At 50.8% G+C, this 18,285-nt stretch overlaps 1 protein-coding gene across 1 annotated transcript; it reads right to left on the bottom strand.

Annotated features, from left to right (window-relative positions):
* Nucleotides 1-2,475: 2,475 nt before the first annotated feature.
* Nucleotides 2,476-17,959, bottom strand: LOC122394410 (probable isocitrate dehydrogenase [NAD] subunit alpha, mitochondrial). Its single transcript, XM_043391280.1, has 6 exons — nt 17,834-17,959; nt 13,717-13,845; nt 13,154-13,326; nt 12,581-12,844; nt 11,731-11,980; nt 2,476-4,234 (listed from the first exon to the last, which is right to left on the bottom strand). The coding sequence occupies exons 1-6, from the start codon at nt 17,858-17,860 to the stop codon at nt 4,010-4,012; spliced, it is 1,068 nt and encodes a 355-aa protein (XP_043247215.1). The 5' UTR covers nt 17,861-17,959; the 3' UTR covers nt 2,476-4,009.
* Nucleotides 17,960-18,285: the final 326 nt, after the last annotated feature.

Raw genomic sequence — 18,285 nt, 5'->3', positions numbered from 1 at the left:
AAGACTCGAATATTCACAATTAAGCATGCCTTTCCTTACAATTCACGACTGTTTTCTGATTGGTCGAGGCTGACCTCTGTTGTGACGTCACAGGTCATCATCCACTCAGATGACTATCCACATGCCAGATCTATCATAGGTATACATCATATCCAGACTCATTTTGGAAACTTAGATTTCATTTTTATGACCGACTTTTCGTCATTGTAAATTTGACTGATTTCACCTTGTTTGACCTCCCTGTGACGTCACAGGTCAAATATCGAGGCCATCGATATCCTATCTTGTGCATCTCGATGAGCTCTTTCGAATGCTGTTTGAATTTTTCCGATCCGGCTATTGGTTCCGGAGATACGACGGGGGGCCTTTGCCCCCCCCCCCATCTCCCCAACAGGGCGTGGAACCTGCCAGACCTCAACGGCGCGCGGCGGGCCGGGGGGTCGCAGGGGGGTGTTTGAGCACCCCCTGCGGTTTTTGGCACACCTCTTTGTGCATCTTTTCCGCACATGTTGTGAAATTTTCAGACCCAGGTCGCCTTAGGTCAGGTCACCAGGTCACGCCAAGTGACCTCACCTCAGACAAAATGAAAATGCTCGTCATAGCTACACCGACTGATCGATTGCCTTGAAACTTTCAAGTTTCAGCAATTGATTAGAGCAACATTATCTATAAAATGTATATCTCGGAATTTTGATATCGGTGACCTAAGGTGAGGTCAATTTTGCGGCCTCTCCAGTCTCCATCCAAGTCAATGGGAGAAAATTGAAAAGCGTCTGTTTTGCACGAACGCTATTCTAGACACTCTCAAACATCGAGATGTAGGTAAAATTGACACACTGAACCGGGAAATGGCAACTGTGACCCCTCGTTATGTCCTCGAGGTCATCTCAGGACTCAGGTCACGAACAGAATCTAACACCTTTTCGCCAATAACTTCTGATAGAGGCGTGCTAGAGCGCTGAAAACGCCTTAGATGTGTTCGGCTTGACGTTGCGGATCGACTGATATGCAATATGACCTTTTCCGGTCAGGTCATGACCTTGACCTGAGGTCAAATTTTTTAAAGTTGACCTTTCAAGGTCGAATCATAGTTCATTCGACGCATCTCGACGAGAGGAACACGATGCTGGCAAAAGTAATGTCATGACTCTTTTGAGTCAAAAGTTATTGCCGAAAAAAAAACATTTTTCGTAAAAACGGTTATTTTTGGAGTTTTTGCCCTCTGGAGGCTAACCCGTTGACCTGAGGTCAAATCTGAGAACATAACTCAGAAAGGTCTGTAAAAGGGCTATCGAATGCGCTTTTCTGCGGCGCTGCATCTATCGGTTACCGAGATAGCCGTCAGCAGTTTCCAAAATGTTGAATAGTCTTTGGTGACCTCTGGTGACCTGACCTTTACCTGACCCAAAAAATGACCGAAATGTTTTCGTGCTTAGTTTGGACGTTCTTTCGATTGCCGCTTACCGCGTGTCGCTACGTGACCCAGGAGCCCAGTTAGAAGGGGGTGGGTGTTTAGACCCCCCCGGCCCGGCGCGGAATCTCGGAGCACCGGCCCGGCGCGGGTTAAAAGGTCAGTTTGAAAATTTGGCCTTAGGTTAAGGGCCAATGCCTTAGGTCAAGACCTGACCGGAAAAGGTCGTGTTGCTTATCAGTCGATCCGTATCGTCGATCTGAACACGTCTAAGGTGTCTTGAGTCTTCATCGCTCTAGCATGCTAAAGTGATAATCGAAAACTGTTGCATAATGCATACCCTTTGTGACCCGAGATGACCTCAGGGACATAAAAGTCACGGGTGACATTTTTATAGTTCATTCGACGCGTCTTGGCGAGAGGAACACGATACTGGTATAAGTAATGTCATGGCTCTCCCGAGTCAAAAGTTATTGCCAAAAAAAAACATGTTTCGTGAAAAATGGGCTATTTTTAGGGTTTTCGGAGCACTGGAGGCTAAACCGTTGATCTGAGGTCAAATCTGAGGATATGTCAGCGAAAGAGCGTTAATAGAGCTATCGAAAGCACTTTCCCGCGACGCTGTAGCTCTATTTGTTCCCGAGTTGCCGTCGGATGTTTCAAAAATGTTGCAATGGACAACATTTGACCTTTGATGACCTCTGGTGACCTGTCCTTTGACTTGACCTTAAAAATGACCGAAGTGTTTTCTTCCTTATTTTTGACGTTCTTTCGATTGCTGCTTACCGCGTGTCGCTACGTGGTCCTGGAGCCGAGTCAAGGCCTCCTCTAAGGAATGTTCACGGGGGGGGGGGGGCAGAGACTCAGAAGGCAAACCTAGGGTTGGGCCGTCCCCTCTCCCTCCATGGAGCGTGGGTTCAATGGAGTGCATTATCCTCTAAAACTACAGTTCTGGAAACTCTAGGTAGTCATCAACTACGGAGAACAATGTTTTCTCATTCACTAACCCTTCAACTATCGCTGCCATGCCGGTCACTCCTGTTTTCCTCCCCACACACACTTGACACATCTGCGGCGGCGTGTATTGCAGCAGTCAGTAGTCACAGAACAGCCCGGCGCGGCTTGGCGCGGGGCGCACCACTCGCCTCACTCGCACTCACACACTTCTCGGAGCTGGGGTATCGGCGTCCGACCGGGGGCGCCCTGCTCTCAGTTCAGACGGGCGGGGCGCCCTCCTCTCAATACTGACGGGCGGGGCGCCCTCCTCTCAATACTGACGGGCGGGGCGCCCTCCTCTCTGTACTGACGGGCGGGGCACGCAATCCTCTCAATACTGACTGGTGGAATCTGACCCCGGCAAACCGACAACTGAGAGACCAGAGAGCAGCGGGAGCGATAAATATGTAGGTAGATAGATCTACAGATAGATATAGATAGATAAATAGATAGTTAATAGACAAATAAAGAAGGAAAAAAGAAGAGACAGAGCTTGAAAGAGGCAAGACAAGAAGATAGACAAAGAAAGAGGAGAGTGTAAGAAGAGGCAAAAGAGGGAGAGAGGGATCGAGAGACACAGAGGGCGAGAGACGGTCCAAAGCAGCCCGTCTGGGACATGGCCCTGTGGCACTCACCAGAAATGATAATCGGCAGCGGACAAAAACGCGCCTGGATACAGGCAGGATGTGCGGCGGCGACGGGAAACCCCGGAGACACGAGATCGGCGATCGCATGAAAAGTAACGAGGTAAATGACGACAAGAAATGTCATACGGAAAAGCTGGAGGGAGGGTGGATCAAAAGAGAATAACTGATATGAGCATATGGCAAATCTAGAAACAATACGCATAGAAAAATACAACGGAAAACATCAGAGCTGAGGCATTTCAAAAAGGGAACGGCAATCAGTAGTCTAGATGCAAACAAATCAGATAAATAATACAGAAGTAAGGTAGAAAGAAAAAGAGTCGTAAAGAAGCCTGTATAGGGGCTCCAAGTCATGGAGACTGGTGAGGTGCCGGTGGACGGCCGGTGCCCCGGTACGGCGCGGCCTCGCTCGCCGGGCGGGCCGTGCCCGCTGCCCGGCGGACCGTACCCGCCGCCCGGCGCCGACGGAACTCTTCATCGCTCAGGATCGATGCACACACCAATTACCGTGTTCACGCGCCGGCCGCCGCCCCTCCGTCGGCGGGCGGGGGCGGGGGCGGGGGCGGCGCCGCCCCAGGAAGAGTCATGGCGCGCCGCCGCCGCCGCCGCCGCCGCCGCACCGGACCGGACACGCCCCACAGACAGACAGACAGACAGACGGAGCTGCCGGCGCCGGCCCGAGCACCGGCCACCTACCAGCACCGGTAACGGAAACAAAACAAACACAGACGGGAGCGGCATAACGGGCGGCGAGATGCAATAAATAGTGAAGCAAGCGCCTAGCTAGACACAGCTCCATCCCAAATCACCTGTCCTGTCGCCCACCACGCCACCGGTCCGCGACCTCCGCGGCCGTCACGCCGCCGCATCTCGCCCTAAATTGCACAACAGCACCCAACAATCAGCCTAGCGGGCGGCGCCGGCGCCCTAGCGGCGACCGGCACGGCGCAGCCTCCTACAGCTTCTCACAGATGGCGTCGGTGAACTCGGAACACTTGGCCGAGCCGCCGAGGTCGCCGGTCCGGTGGCGGCCCTCGCGGATGACATCCAGACACGCCGTCTCGATGCGGTCGCCGAACGAGTTGAGCTCCATGTGCCGCAGCATCATGACGGCGGAGAGCAGAAGCGCGGTCGGGTTGGCCAGGTCCAGGCCGGCGATGTCGGGCGCAGTGCCGTGCACCTGTCGCACACAGAGGAACAGGGGAGGTCAGATCCCAGGCACAGACGGTAGGCTCCTGTGGGCTAGGAAGCGGGTTGTGGCACAGAGCCGGCCAGAGGTTAGGAGCAAGGATCCAGTCTCCTGGTACAAAGAGCGTTCGTTATCCCCTCATCAGTTCTATGTGGATACGACCCGTCACCGTCTCGCTTGTCATTAAATTAGAGCTTCAAAAAAGAATAAACGTGTTCACCGTCACCAGACGAAGCGCGCTGTACAAATTTTTAAAAGTGTCAGGGCAACTGGTAACCTCTCAGGCAAAGAAAGATTTTTTTTTTGCGAATATCTTCGGTAAAAAAATATAGCAGTTACGGATTTTCTGCAAGATTACGATCCTCGCAAAACCAGCAAAGTACCACCAGCTTTCCCTTTGTCGTGTTCAACTCCGTCAAATGACATTCCTCTCTAACCTAGGAAGACCCTATTCGGAGATCACTGATTTCCTCCTGGCTGACGGTCTAGCCCAGCAAACATTCACTGAAAACTGTTTGCTGGCAGTTATCACCTTACAGGCCAGATCAAGTCCACGATTTGCGAACAGCGGGCCACAATTGGAATAATAAGTGGATAAGTAGCAGGTGCTCAGTCTCTGCCACCCTCCTAAAAAGCGCCGACGGACACACTACCGAACCGCTCCTTTTGAACAGAGGCAGCAATGCATTATACAGGGAAAGCAGGTAGGGAAAAGAGCGACACCATGTACCAGAATATACGTGTATATCGGCAGCGTTTCTCATGAGGAAGGGGAGTGGGGACAGCAAGATCATTCTAGAAATATCCAATGAGTGGCATGACCCTAAATACCACAACTGGATCGCTGGGAGAATGCGCGTCGATATCAACCTTTAGTTGATGTTGGTTCTCATCTCAGAAGTCTAACGCTTCAAAACATCACATCCGTTTTGTCGTTTCCATACTCAGGATAGTCAAATTATTATCCTCCAGATTTCTACCCCCTGTTCCGGGCTGGACGAGTAACTTTATCCCATGCGGGTAGCTCCCCCAGGAGCAGGCCCGTATCCGGGTGCGGTGAGTGTCAGGGGGCTGGGTGGCCTGTCCACTGAAAGGGCTCAGACGCGGCGACTCACCAGGATGCCCACCTGACCAATGTCTTCCCTAATTCCTATCATCCTTCCGCCTCTGAATGGTATCGTCAGACCAAAAGAGGTAGCCAGACGGCTCGGTAGTTGATCCGTCGGTGTTTCTGAGTGGGGTGACAGAGACTGAGTACCACAACCCACCAAACCAACAACAACTATCAAAACATCACGCTTAAGTTCTGTAAGGTGGGTAATATACTGATGAAAGCACGGCAATAGGCACCGGTAAGCATCGCTTCGGATGTTAACTTTCGAACCAAATAGTCGAACATCAAAACTAAGGATCAAGGAAGCAGTTTTGCTTTTCATTGGGACTTTAACCCGCGCCCCACTGGGGTCTGTGTATAACACGCCCTACTGGGGGGGGGGGGGCTATTCATAGCCCCCCCTCCTAACTCCGAAACTACTGGGCCGATCGTCAAAATTCAAACGGCGTCTGATAGCCCCGGAAAAACTGTCGAACGAAACCTAATTTCATTGACCTCGAGGTCACCGATGACGTCACAGGTCAGGTCAAAGTAAAAATTATTAGCATTTTGGCTTGTTCACATTTTGGGCTCTGGCCGCCGTCTTACAAGTCAGATCAGGCTCATTTTTGGTACACACACTCTTAAACAGATGCTCTAGATACCCTGAGGGTACCAAGCTTTTACTTTGATTTTCAGGTCAAGGTCAGGTCATCACAGGTCACGAAAATATTTTATCATGCGTCGGTCACGTGACACATGTTTTATGGTCCATTTAGGCCATAGATTTCGAATTTGATGTCGTCTGTGTCATTCGAGGTCATTTTGAGTCGAATCTAGCTTAGGTCAGGTCACTTTCAGGTCAAAAAAGGTCAAATTTTGAAGTTAAAATTTTTCAACAAAAAAGGTGTCTATTGGATGCAGTTTGAGCTCAGGAACACGATGGTGCCATTTATATTGGTGTACGATGTCAAATACGTACTGAAAAATTGATTTGAAAAATTAATAATTGTGAATTTTTTGCAATAATATGTATAACTTGGCCATTTTTGAAGATATTTAGCTAAAACTTGCTAGAGTTAGTCATAATCAAGCGTTCTGCCACATATATTCCGGTTTTTTCGAAAAGTCAAAAACTTTTTGAAAAAATATAAAAATACATATTTTGAATATTATTATATCAAATTTTCGAAATTTTCAAAATTTTGAAAATTCGAGATAGCAGTTTGATAGCGCGGTCAATTCTGAGTCCTTTCATGCAAAGAAATTGGATCTAGCTTAAAAACTGAGCTCTTGGGAGCGATTGCCGTGGTTCAATGTTTTTCGTCGAAATCGGCCGAACATGACGTCACTCTGACGTCATTTCCGGCCGACCTATGGTAGCTACGAAGTTCAAATTTTGACACAAGGTGTCAAATTGATGCAGCCAAAGGTACTGTAAGTTTAGCGTCGATCCGTCAAGCGGTTTGGAAGTTATTGCAGAAAAACGGGAGGGGGGCTATAAATAGCCCCCCCCCCCAGTGGGGCGCGGGTTAAAGTTACCTTTAAAGGTTGCTGAATGATGGAGAAGGATAATAAGGAAGCGAGGAACTTGAAGGTAGAATACTAAAAGGAGACATATTTTCTGACCCGCTTCTTATTTGTATATGCTGCTTGACCCGGCCGGGCCCGGGGGGTAATCCCAACCACCGCAGCCCGGGGGGGGGCGTTTTTCGCCCCCCAATCTAACTCCGTAAATAAGGGAGCTACGGAAACAAAAGCGATACCAAACGAAAGGTCCTTACGAGACGATTCTAAAGCACCCAAAATTTTTGACCTCAGGTCAATTTTCAAGGTCAGAGGTCAAGGTCAAAGGCAAAAACCGGCACATGTGTAGTGACCTCAAAGAAAGCCTTCTAGAGGATGGCAGGATGCATTAAACCGGCAAAATTGGGTATCAAACGAAAGAAGAGAATCTGAGGATTCCGAAAATGTGCTCAAATCAAAGGTCAAGGTCAAGGTCACGCTCAAATTGACCTCAAACTTTGCACTTTTTCGTACATCTTGCGTGCTAACTTCCAAGACGTTTTGAAATGTTTTGAGGCTTATCAGTTCCCTATTTTTCATCTTACGATACAAGGCTGCTCAAAGGTCAAGGTCATAGAAGAGTATCCTTGCTAGAGGCTATTTCACTAATTCAAGCTAGTAATCAGAGTTGGCCTACGTTACGTTATTTTGAAGTTTTCGGTAACCCGTAGCTGTCAGTTCCGTTTCGTAGCGTAATTGGGATGTTTCGGTAGCGTAGTACGGAAAATAATAGAATAACGTAGGAACTACGAAATGGATTCGGTAGCAATTTCAGGTCAGCTGTATTTGTATAAGGTACATAATTTTTTCAGTTTACTCATATCGTCACCAGACCTCCGGCCGTTTAGGTACACGGATATGAGACGCCTGCTATATGAATACCACTGAAGTCTTTCTTCCGGCCGGACAGACACCGGGGATTTCCCACTGGGGAGTCCCATGGAATTCCCTGTCGGAAGTCCAGCGCATCTAGCGAGTAGCGCGTAGCCCCGCCGCACCGACGATGCTGCAAAGCCGGCGATCATTGTGCGCAGTATTTGGCTTACTAGAGACTAACCGTTTCCACTGGGTAGTGGATGATGACATATTGCATAACGTAGTACGATAAAATAATTTGCTGCGTTTATTAACAAATACCGTAATTCAGTAACGCAGCAATATATAACGTATCGTAATTCGGTATCGTAGTTTTGGCCAAAAAAGCAAACGTAGCGTAACGTAGCGTAGCGCAGGCCAACTCTGCTAGTAATAATAAATAAGACAATTTTGCCATCCGGAAGCTCTAAATGAAGGGTTAGAGGAAAATAGATGCCAGATTCATGATCAGCGGGTACAAATCCATCATAAACGACCTTTCATGTGTCAAGGTCAACCAAAGGTCATTCGAGGTCACATGAGGTCAACATAAAATTTGACCTTTTCCAAACAAAATATATATCATTCGACGCGGCTTGACACGGCGAATGCGATGGTACCACTGCCGTAGCTCTAGGACCATTTTTGTCGAAGTTATTTGCGAAAAACTAAAACCACATTTCGGGGTCGTTGACCTGACCTCTGACCTCAGGTCACCAAAACTATTTTTCTATTTTTCTCTAGGTCAAACGCTACACAACCATGCTCGTAATTTGTCTTTATCTCAAAACTCTATTTTTGGCAGCTATTTGAAGTTCGCGTCTGTGATGCCGAAGTTTGCCTTGCAGGGGTCTAGAAAAATCGACCTTGTGACGTCATCAAGGGGGCTAGGCAGGGATGCGGAGCCGGAGCCGGAGCCGGAGCCGGAGCCGCCGGAGCCGGCATATTTTGCCCGGAGCCGGAGCCGGAGCCGGAGCCGTGAAACAATATAGCCCGGAGCCGGAGCCGGAGCCGTCAAAAAGGGGGCGACTCCGGCTCCTTTTCTTAAGAGGAAACAATTATTTACCTAGTTCGGTTTGACAGTACAAGGCGTAAAACAATGTGGTATTCAAAATAGCCTTGTTATACAAATACAGAAGCAACGTGTACCAATCCGGCCCATCGCCTTTTTTCTTCCACCCGTATTTAATTGATCGCATAGGGGATGTACTGAGTAGAAGCCGGAGCCGGAGCCGCCGGAGCCGAGGCCGCCGGAGCCGGATCATTTTACTCGGAGCCGGAGCCGGAGCCGGAGCCGCAATGACATTTCACCCGGAGCCGGAGCCGGAGCCGATTTTTTCTCCGGAGCCGGAGCCGGAGCCGGAGCCGTCTGAAATTTCCACGGCTCCGCATCCCTGGGGCTAGGTCAAAATTTTTTACTTCAGTAGATGTCAAATTGATGGGAGAAAAGGTACTGAAAATTTCGCTTTCCTATCCCTAAGCGTTCGGGAGCTATCGCAAATATTCGCCAGGGGGGGGGGGGGGGCGAAAAACGCCCCCCTGGCCCGCGAGGGTTAATGTTGACGTTTTGTCGTTATCATCTAATGCATATGAAAATATGAAACAAAACAATGAACGTTCTAAGGGAAAATCACTTGCTCCCGGACATAATCCTGTCTATAACACCTGAAATGTGTTTTTTCAATGTTGTGACCATTGACCCATAACCTCTTCCCCGGATCACTGCGTTCCTCTGTGACACCTCCGATCGACTCCGCCCGCATCGGTCAGTCTCAGTTTGTCCACCCAGCCCCCTTCCCTGCCCCGATAGCACGGCTGGCCGGCTGTTTGACCGAGCAGTGACTAACAGCGCCATCCGAATCCCATACGTTACCGGCTATCGGCTGCATCTGCGCCCAGACGCGCCGTCGGCACTATGTCTTGGGCGGCGGCGGGGCGCGTCAGAGCCACGACCGGAGCTGAATGAACGCCCGCCGCCGGCCGAGAACCACACCGCGAAGCGCCCGGAGACGGAGGCAGAGCAGCAGCTCGTGGCTGACCTTGTGTTCGCTAATGGCCCGATCAGTGAATTATCCGCTGTGAGGCTCTGGGCTTGTTTCGCTTGCTGCGTGGCTGCAGGGACTGAGTGAGACAGTGACCAGAGGCCTCTTGCACCAAACTACCTAGCTAGGTAAAATCGAAAAACCGGTTTCAGAATAAGCTAATCTAATGGTGGTAAATTAGTTTGCAATAGCCCAATACATAATCCTACATGTGCTTGCTAAATTTTGCATGCAAATTGTTACATTTGAGACTTGGACTGGGTATACGATGCAAAATAATCCAAGCATTGGTGCAAGAGGATTTTGGTGCAAGAGGCCTCAGCTCAGAATTCGGTCTGTGGGTATGCTCCATTCAGTGAACCGAGCCAGACGGGACGCGGGTGGTTTCGCCGGCCGGCCCACACGCGGGCTGTGGTCGGTTCGAGCGGCTGGCCCGGTCCGGTCGGACGGTCCGGCCAACCTATTGATCGCAGTGCTGTGTCAAACGGCCGGCGGCCACCCACCGCCGGCCAGCCGGCCAGCTGCAACTTTCATTGGGCTCCGTCCGACCGAGTGATAGTGCCGGGCCGGCGCGGAGGGCCGGCCCGCCGGCCCGGCACAGAGGACCGGCGCCGACCGGCGCCGGCTTCTCCGAAATAATTAATTAGCAAAGTGCAGTGCCGGTGAGCGTACACTCTGGCGCGCGTGCGCCAGCGCTAATCCGCGAATGGAGCCGCCGGCGGCGGGCCCTCATTAAATGGCGGCCGGTGAGCACTCCGTCTCACACACACCCAAACACGTCATTCCGGCTAATGGATGGAGGTCGGTCGGCCGACCAGCGCTACAGCGGCGCCGCCCACAAACTTCAGCTTTCCGTACCGACCTACAGGTGGCAGCACATCACGGCCGGCCGCCGGACAATCGCCGACAAATGAGCGACAATCAATTGCAGCGGCGTACGCCCGCTGACAATGGAAACTCAATAAAGACGCTCACCGGGATGGCGATAATTTGTCAGGAAATAAAGCGGTAGTCGGCCGGAACGTAACAAGGTCGGCCGCCTATGGAGGAGCGGGGAACCGGATCACGGATGCGGGTGGGAAAGAACCGGACCAGTCGAGGCAGAAAACGCAGCGGACATTTGTACTCTGATTATTTCCGTCTTTATAGCGTCATTGATTACCATCGACTTTCAGCTCAGTCAATTGGCAAACATACGTGGCACTAGGAGTAAGAGAAATGTTAAGCTTTTATGTTTCTTATCGCTGTATCGCCCTAACAACATGTAGATCACACGACTTTTCAGTGAATAATCCTCAGGGATGTGCATCGGAGAGTCTTACTGTAACTAATATCGGGCGTACAGTGTATCTACGGTAACCGAACCGGAGACGTGACCCGCAGGAACTAGCCGGCCAGCGTAAAACCCACCGTTTGTTGTTTTTTTTTTCTGGTTTTGCGGGCCGTGCGCAGGTTGTTTGGGTGAAAATCAAAGCTATCGCCCCACTTCTTTAATTTCTAAAGACGCAAAAATCTAAAAAGAAGCACCTCCTCCCCCGTACTCTCCGGTACTTTTTGCAGACATATTGCGCGGTTCGGTACCCTTCGTGCACAGGCGTCGGCCGGTGCACTCACCGACTCAAAGATGGTTGCGTGGTATGTACTCACCGACTCACCGACTGGCCCCGCTGAGTCCTCCGCACTCACTGACTCGAACACGACTCCGCCGAGTCCTCCACACTCACTGACTCGAAGACGGCTCCGCGGGACTCTCCGACTCAGCAAATGGGTCTGTTGGCTCAGTAGCGGCACCTACCGACTCGAATATGGCTCCGCGCCACTCACTGAATAGAAAACGTCTCCACTGACTGCGGCATTCACCGACTGACCGACTGGCTCCGTTGACTTCGCAGCGGCACCTACCGACTCGAAGATGGCTCTCCGACACTCACCGACTCGAAGATGGCTCCGTTGATCCCGACGTTGCCGCTGGGCGTGACGCCCAGTCCTCCGATCAGCCCTGCGCACAGGTCCGAGAGGATGTCTCCGTACAGATTAGGCATGACCAGCACGTCGTATTGCGACGGGTCCTGCACCATGTTCAGGCACACCGTGTCCAGGTAGCGCTCCTCGAACTTGATGTCCGGGTTCCGTTCGGCCACCAGACGGCAGCAGTTGAGGAACGTGCCGTCCGAAAGACGCCTGAGGGGGAGCACGGGTCACGTGGTCAGTGTGGTAGAGTGCCGTCCGACAGACGCCTGAGGGTGGAGCAAGGGTCACGTGGTCAGTGCCGTCCGACAGACGCCTGAGGGGGGAGCACGGGTCACGTGGTCAGTGGGGTAGAGTGCCGTCCGACAGACGCCTGAGGGTGGAGCAAGGGTCACGTGGTCAGTGCCGTCCGACAGACGCCTGAGGGGGAGCAAGGGTCACGTGGTCAGTGTGGTATAGTGCCGTCCGACAGGCGCCTAAGGGGGAGCGAGGGTCACGTGGTCAGTGGGGTCCGACAGAAGCCTCAAGGGGAGCGCAGATCACATGGTCAGTTGAGGAACGAGCTGAAGGGGGAGCGCGAGACAAGGCGGTAACCTAACAAGGTCCAACCGGTAATGGCGCATGGGCGGGAGGGATGACCTCCACAACATGTCATAAGGTCAGTGGCCAATGGAGTACCGTGTCTACCACGACGCAACGAATCCTAGCATCTCTAACGTGTGGAAATATAATGAATATATGACAAAATGCTTAGCTCTTACTAATCGCCCAACACATCTCCCCTTCCACCCAAGTACGGCCTCCGTCACTCACATGATGTTGGCCTTGTGGACGGCCGTCACCTTGCTGCGCCCGTTGGCCTTAGCATAGTTGAAGGCGAACTCTGCCACGCGCATCGAGGCCGGCTCCGTGATGAGCTTGATGCTCTGCACCACGCCGGGCACGATCTCGTGCTCGATGCCAGAGTACTCGCCCTCCGTGTTCTCACGAATGGTGACCAAGTCGACGTCCTTGTAGAGCGTCTCGTAGCCGTCAATGGAGCGGCACGGCCGCACGTTGGCGTACAGGTTAAACTCCCTGCCGGCGAGACAGAGAGGCGGACGGTGAGATACACTGACAGTAGAACGTGAGCGAGTAGACGGAGGAAGAACAGGTATAAGATGATAGCTGGTAGTTACATAGAGTGACACCTATAATATAGGAGGGTTACAGACTACATTAAGTGAATTGATCCAGAAAAATGATCGATAAATTTACCTCAAATCATGACTGCAGAATAAAAACAAAAATTGCTGGCAGGTGGTATACATGTATCAGTTCATAATGAGCCGCAATCAGAAACTTATCGAAGTAAGCAGCAAGCTTTATCTGTCTGACGTTCCTCACTTTCTGAGCGCCAGGTTGAGCGATCGGTGGCCCTTGCCGACGGGCGTCATAAGCGGGCCCTTGAGGCCGATCTGGTTCTTGTTGACCGAGTCGATGGCCGACTGGGGGATGCCGAACATGCCGTCCGGGCCGCGCACGGGCGTCACGTCCACAGATTCCCAGTCGATCGGCACCTGGCAGACGCGCCAGCGACGGTCAGACAGTGGTCGGGGTGAGCGGGGAAACCGGCGGCGGCGGGGCGAGAGGAACGTCTGAAACACTGCACACAAACACTGCTAACTTACGAGATTTCGTGATCTGGGTGGACGTATTTCATGCTGTTATTTCATGTTCATTTCAGAATGTAGGAGAAAACGTATAGAAGAATAGACAATAGACAGACAAATATAGCATATAAGATAGACAAGCGATACCCAGGGTACATGATGATATGCTTGACGACAGTATTACATGTGTTTGTAATACATCTGTTTGATCACAATCAGTCTTACACAGCAATGAATGTCTTACACAGCAATGAACTCTTACACAGCAATGAATGCCGATCAGATCCCTGTACTCACTCCTGCAGCCGAGAATATCTTCTGGACGGCGGCGCTGATCTCCGGACCGATGCCATCGCCGGGGATGAGGGTCACAGTTTTTCGGCCTGAGGAGAACTGGCGCCGTCCGCCGCGGCGCAGCGGGGTCACCTGGAGCATGAACGCACAACGTCTCATCGGTCTCATTACAATGTTACCGTAAGGTGGGGCTATTTGAGACAGTGGGGCTATTTGAGACAGTATTTAAAATTGCTATAAAATAAAAACCACTTAAAATTTATGCTTAATTTTTTGCTCAGGCGGTTTACTGCTCGATTCCACACCTCCCTGAGCAAAAATATCACACAAAAATCAAACGATCTTCATTTATAGCGATTTTAAATACTGTCTCAAATAGCCCCACTGTCTCAAATAGCCCCACTTTACGGTACTAAGAACAGGCCGGTGTTCAGGATAAATTTGACAATTCAGCAACTCCATTTAGAATGCTCAATACCTCAGGAAGTAACCGATGGATTTCTACCATAGACAATAGCCCAGTTCACGTAGTTTTCACGTGGGCCACTGTAGTTTTGTTTTTAGTATTTTTCAGTTTTTTTTTGTAGTTTTCACTTGGGCCGGTCGGTGCACCTCATCGAACTGTGAGCCATACTTTACAGCATGGGAGGAGGGCATGATCACCCTGGCCCCCGGCTCCTACGCCTACGGGTATGTCGAACCATGCCGTGCCAACCCCAAGCTGATCCAGTCAAGCGTTTATTGTTTGTTTACGTATTCTGCTGAACCATGCTAATATTGTCTACCTTTTCAGTGCTCATGTACGCCTTGCCTTGCATTCAACGAAATGCTACTACCCAACAAGGCTGCCAGTTTTGCTTCTGATTTGGTTTCCTTCATTGAGCGAGGAAAATTTGTACTCAATAACACTATAAATACAACAGTAAACCTTTATTAAATGATAAGCTGGAGAAACCAGGCGCGGATCCAGGGCGGGGGGGGGGGGGCGGCAGGGGCGGCCGCCCCCCCCCCCCCGCCATCCGAAAAAGGCGCCCATATCCCGCGGCAGAGAGGGCGCCCCGAGCAGAAGAGCGGCGACACAGCAAAGGTTCAGCAGAAATAGGGCGCCTCCAGCAGAAGTTGGGCTCAACAAGCAGGAGAGTGACGCCCAATTGCCTATTCCCAGCAGATGAGAGTCGCCCCAGCAGCAGATGGGCGCCCCCAGCAGAAGAGGGCGTCTCGTTACAAGAATATAAAATACCTTCTGTTCAAGAGGGGCGCCCCTGGCAGCGGAAGGGCACCCTTAGCAGGAGAGGTGTCCCCCTGAAGAGGAGCGAGCCCCAGCAAAAGGAGAGAGGCGCCCCCATTCCGAGAAGAGGGGCGCCCTGACAGCAGCTGGGCGCCCCAGCAAAAAAGGAGCCCCATAATAAGAAAATGGGTGCCACTGGCAGAAGAGGGGCGCCCCAGCAGAAGAGAGGGGTCTCCAGCAGGAGACGGGCGCCCCAAGCAGAAGAGGGGCGCCAAGCAGAAGAGAGGCGCCACAGCAAAAGTTAATCAGAAATAGGGAGCCTCCAGCAGAGGTTGGGCCCGCCAAACAGGATATGAGCGCCCCATTGACAATATCCGGCAGAAGACAGACGCCCCAGCAGCAGATGGGCGCCCCCGGTAGAAGAGGGGCGCCCCATTACAAGAAGAAAAGGAGTATATTCTACCAAGAGGGGCGCCCCTGACGACAGTGGAAGGGCAACCCCAGCAGAGGGGCGGTGCCCCAGTAAAAGGAGAGGTGTGCCCCGTTCCGAGCAGCAGAGGGTCGCCACGCCCCAGAAAAAAAAACAGGAGCCCCATAAGAAGAAAAGGGGTGCCTCTGGCAGAAGAGAGACGTTCCCCGCAGTGGAAGGGCGCCCCCAAAAGAGTGGCGTCTCCAGCAAAAGAGAAGTGCCCCCTGCAAGAGAGGGGCACCCCACCAAAAGTTGGGCAGAAGTGGGACGCCTTCAGCAGAATTCGGGGTCGCCCAACAGGAGAGGGCCGCCCTATTCACAGTAGAAAAAAGACTCCTCAGCAGCAAAGGGGCGCCCTAACAGAAAAGGTGCACTCGTAGTAGAAGTGGGACACATCAGGAAGAAGAGGGGCACTTCTAGCAGAAGATGGGCGTCCCAGATAAGTGGGCCGCCTACAGCAAATTGGTCGTTCTTAGAAGGAAGAAATGAGGCGACTTAAGCAAAGTGGGTCTCTCCATAATAGATTAGGCGATCCAAGCAGAGGTTGGGCGCCCCCGGGAAGTGAGGCATACCAGCATAAGTGAGAAGCTTCCAGAAAAAGGAGGAGGCATCACCGGGAGAAGAAGGACTGCACCAGTAAATGGAGGCCACCATTTTGCTAATATCTTTTGCTAGGGTAGCGGTGCCCATTTACAACTTTTAGCCCGTGCCGTGCTGGTGGTCTGAGTTTTCCGTGTCCTGCTGGGGAGGGGGGGGGGCACACTCCCTCGTCTAACTCGGCTCCTGGGCTGCGTAGTGACACGCGATAAGCGGCATTCGAAAGATCGTCAAAAAACAGGACGAAAACAAAACGGTCATTTTTTTGGTCAGGTCGAATGTCAGGTCACCAGAGGTTATCAAAGTTGAAATGTTGCCTGTTTCAACATTTTTTCCGTTTTCGAAGCAGCGGCACATAACTCGGAAACCAATAGAGCTATAGCGCCGCAGAAAAGCGCATTCGATAGTCCTTTTAAAGGTGTTTCTGCAAGCTGCGCTCAGATTTGACCTCAGGTTTAGCCCTCAGAGGGCAAAAGACTCTAAAAATAGCCTTTTTATGAACAATGTTTTCCTGCAATAACTTTTGACTCAAGAGAGTCTCGACATTACGTTTGCCAGCATTGCGTTTCTGTCGTCGAGACACGTCGAACAAACTAAAGGTTGACCTTATGAAAGGTAATTTTGAGAATTTGACCTCAGGTCAAGGTCATGACTTGACTGGGAAAGGTCATGCTTCATAGCAGTCGATGCGTATCGTCGAGCTGAACACAGCTGAGCTGTTTTTATCGCTCTAGCTTGAATCTATCAAAAGTTATTAAAAAAACTGCTGCGGACCTTTGATGACATGGGATGACCTCTGGGACATAATGAGTGGTCACACTAGGTGCAATGTTCTTATTCAGTGTGTTAATTTTATATGTATCCCAATGCTTGATATTGTCTAGAATGGCGCTCTGAATGGCGGGGAGCTAAAATGGCGGGGAGCGCGATAACGCCCCCTAGCACGGCGCGGGCTTTTAGCTCCCGATTTTGACGGTTTGCACCCCTTCGTATGAAGCGCCCCCGGATTGCCAGGTCGCCCCTATTTCGACTTGCCGCCCCCCCCCCTCCTGAAAATTCCTGGATCCGCCCCTGGGAGAAACGTCAAGGTTTGGTGGTCAGGGACCAGGGTTGAGGTGAGGGTGGTGTGGTGGGTGCCAAGGCTCATAAACATTGAGCGTCAGCCATGCTTCAAACCCAGACTGCTATAACCCGGACGCATGCTCTCACCACATAGAGTCCAGCACTCTACCAAATACGTTACAGGACCGGCAAAAATGTTCCAGAGGTTGCTTGCCTTTCCTCAAGATAGAAACTGAGAACTTTTATTGTTATGTGCTTTACTACAATTTACCACAAGCTTCACATGCTGAATTTGAAGCATGTGAAGTTACACCACAAGCGATAAAATTTTGGGCACCATGTCGTCACTAAGCCAGATATATTTGGCAAAGCAAGCATTTATCTGATCCAGTTGGACTTGGGTGGTGTTTCAAAGCTGCACGCTTCATCTGGCAGCGTAAAGTGGCATGTTGGATTTCCATGGAAACATCAACAAATTAAAATGCTCGCAACGCTGAGGGGTCGAGCAGAATTTATCTCGAACGCCGCACCAATACCGCAGTCAGCATGAGCAGCGCGCAGCCATGAAACACCGCCCTGGTGGCATAGACAGATGCAAAGGCTCAACAAAAAGTGGAGGGAAGGGTAATTGACATTGCCGGCTCCCACCTCCGAAAGTCAAAGTGGGGGCATAGGAACATCAAATTACCTCAATATTATTCCAACTTGAAACAGGTGGGTAATTGTCATACTGACTGAAACAATTCAAATGCATTTCTACTTACCAGTGATCGGAAGACTGAGCTGGCCATTTTAGAGATGTTGAAGCTATCTAATTCTTGACGACTAAGATGAAAACCCAATAAATAAAATAAGCAGGCCGTATAACTTCAATAGCAAATGCTAAAGGCTAAAGTCACGGTAGATAAAAATACTAGGTAACGCCGAGAATTTCCTTCAACATGGACCCTATTGGTTCACATTCCTGGCATTCCATTAGCAGCATTTACATTTTCAAAATCGATAACTACACTACAGAATTCGCCCAAACTGGCAAAAAAGCCGCATCTTTTGATTTCATTGGTGAATTATTTATCTCTTGCCCATCTAAATTTTACTTACGCAGAAAAGTAATTAAAATCAGGCACTCAAAAAGCCTTTTTGCCAGCGTCGATTTCGTGAAATCAAAAGATTGGGTTGATGATATTAGGACACTCGTAAATTCAAAATCGCTCAG

Source organism: Amphibalanus amphitrite, unplaced genomic scaffold (genome assembly GCF_019059575.1).
Source record: "Amphibalanus amphitrite isolate SeventyFive unplaced genomic scaffold, NRLGWU_Aamphi_draft 000589F_arrow, whole genome shotgun sequence".
In the NCBI taxonomy this organism is placed as follows: domain Eukaryota; kingdom Metazoa; phylum Arthropoda; class Thecostraca; order Balanomorpha; family Balanidae; genus Amphibalanus; species Amphibalanus amphitrite.
This window is presented reverse-complemented; position numbering and strand designations above follow the sequence as displayed.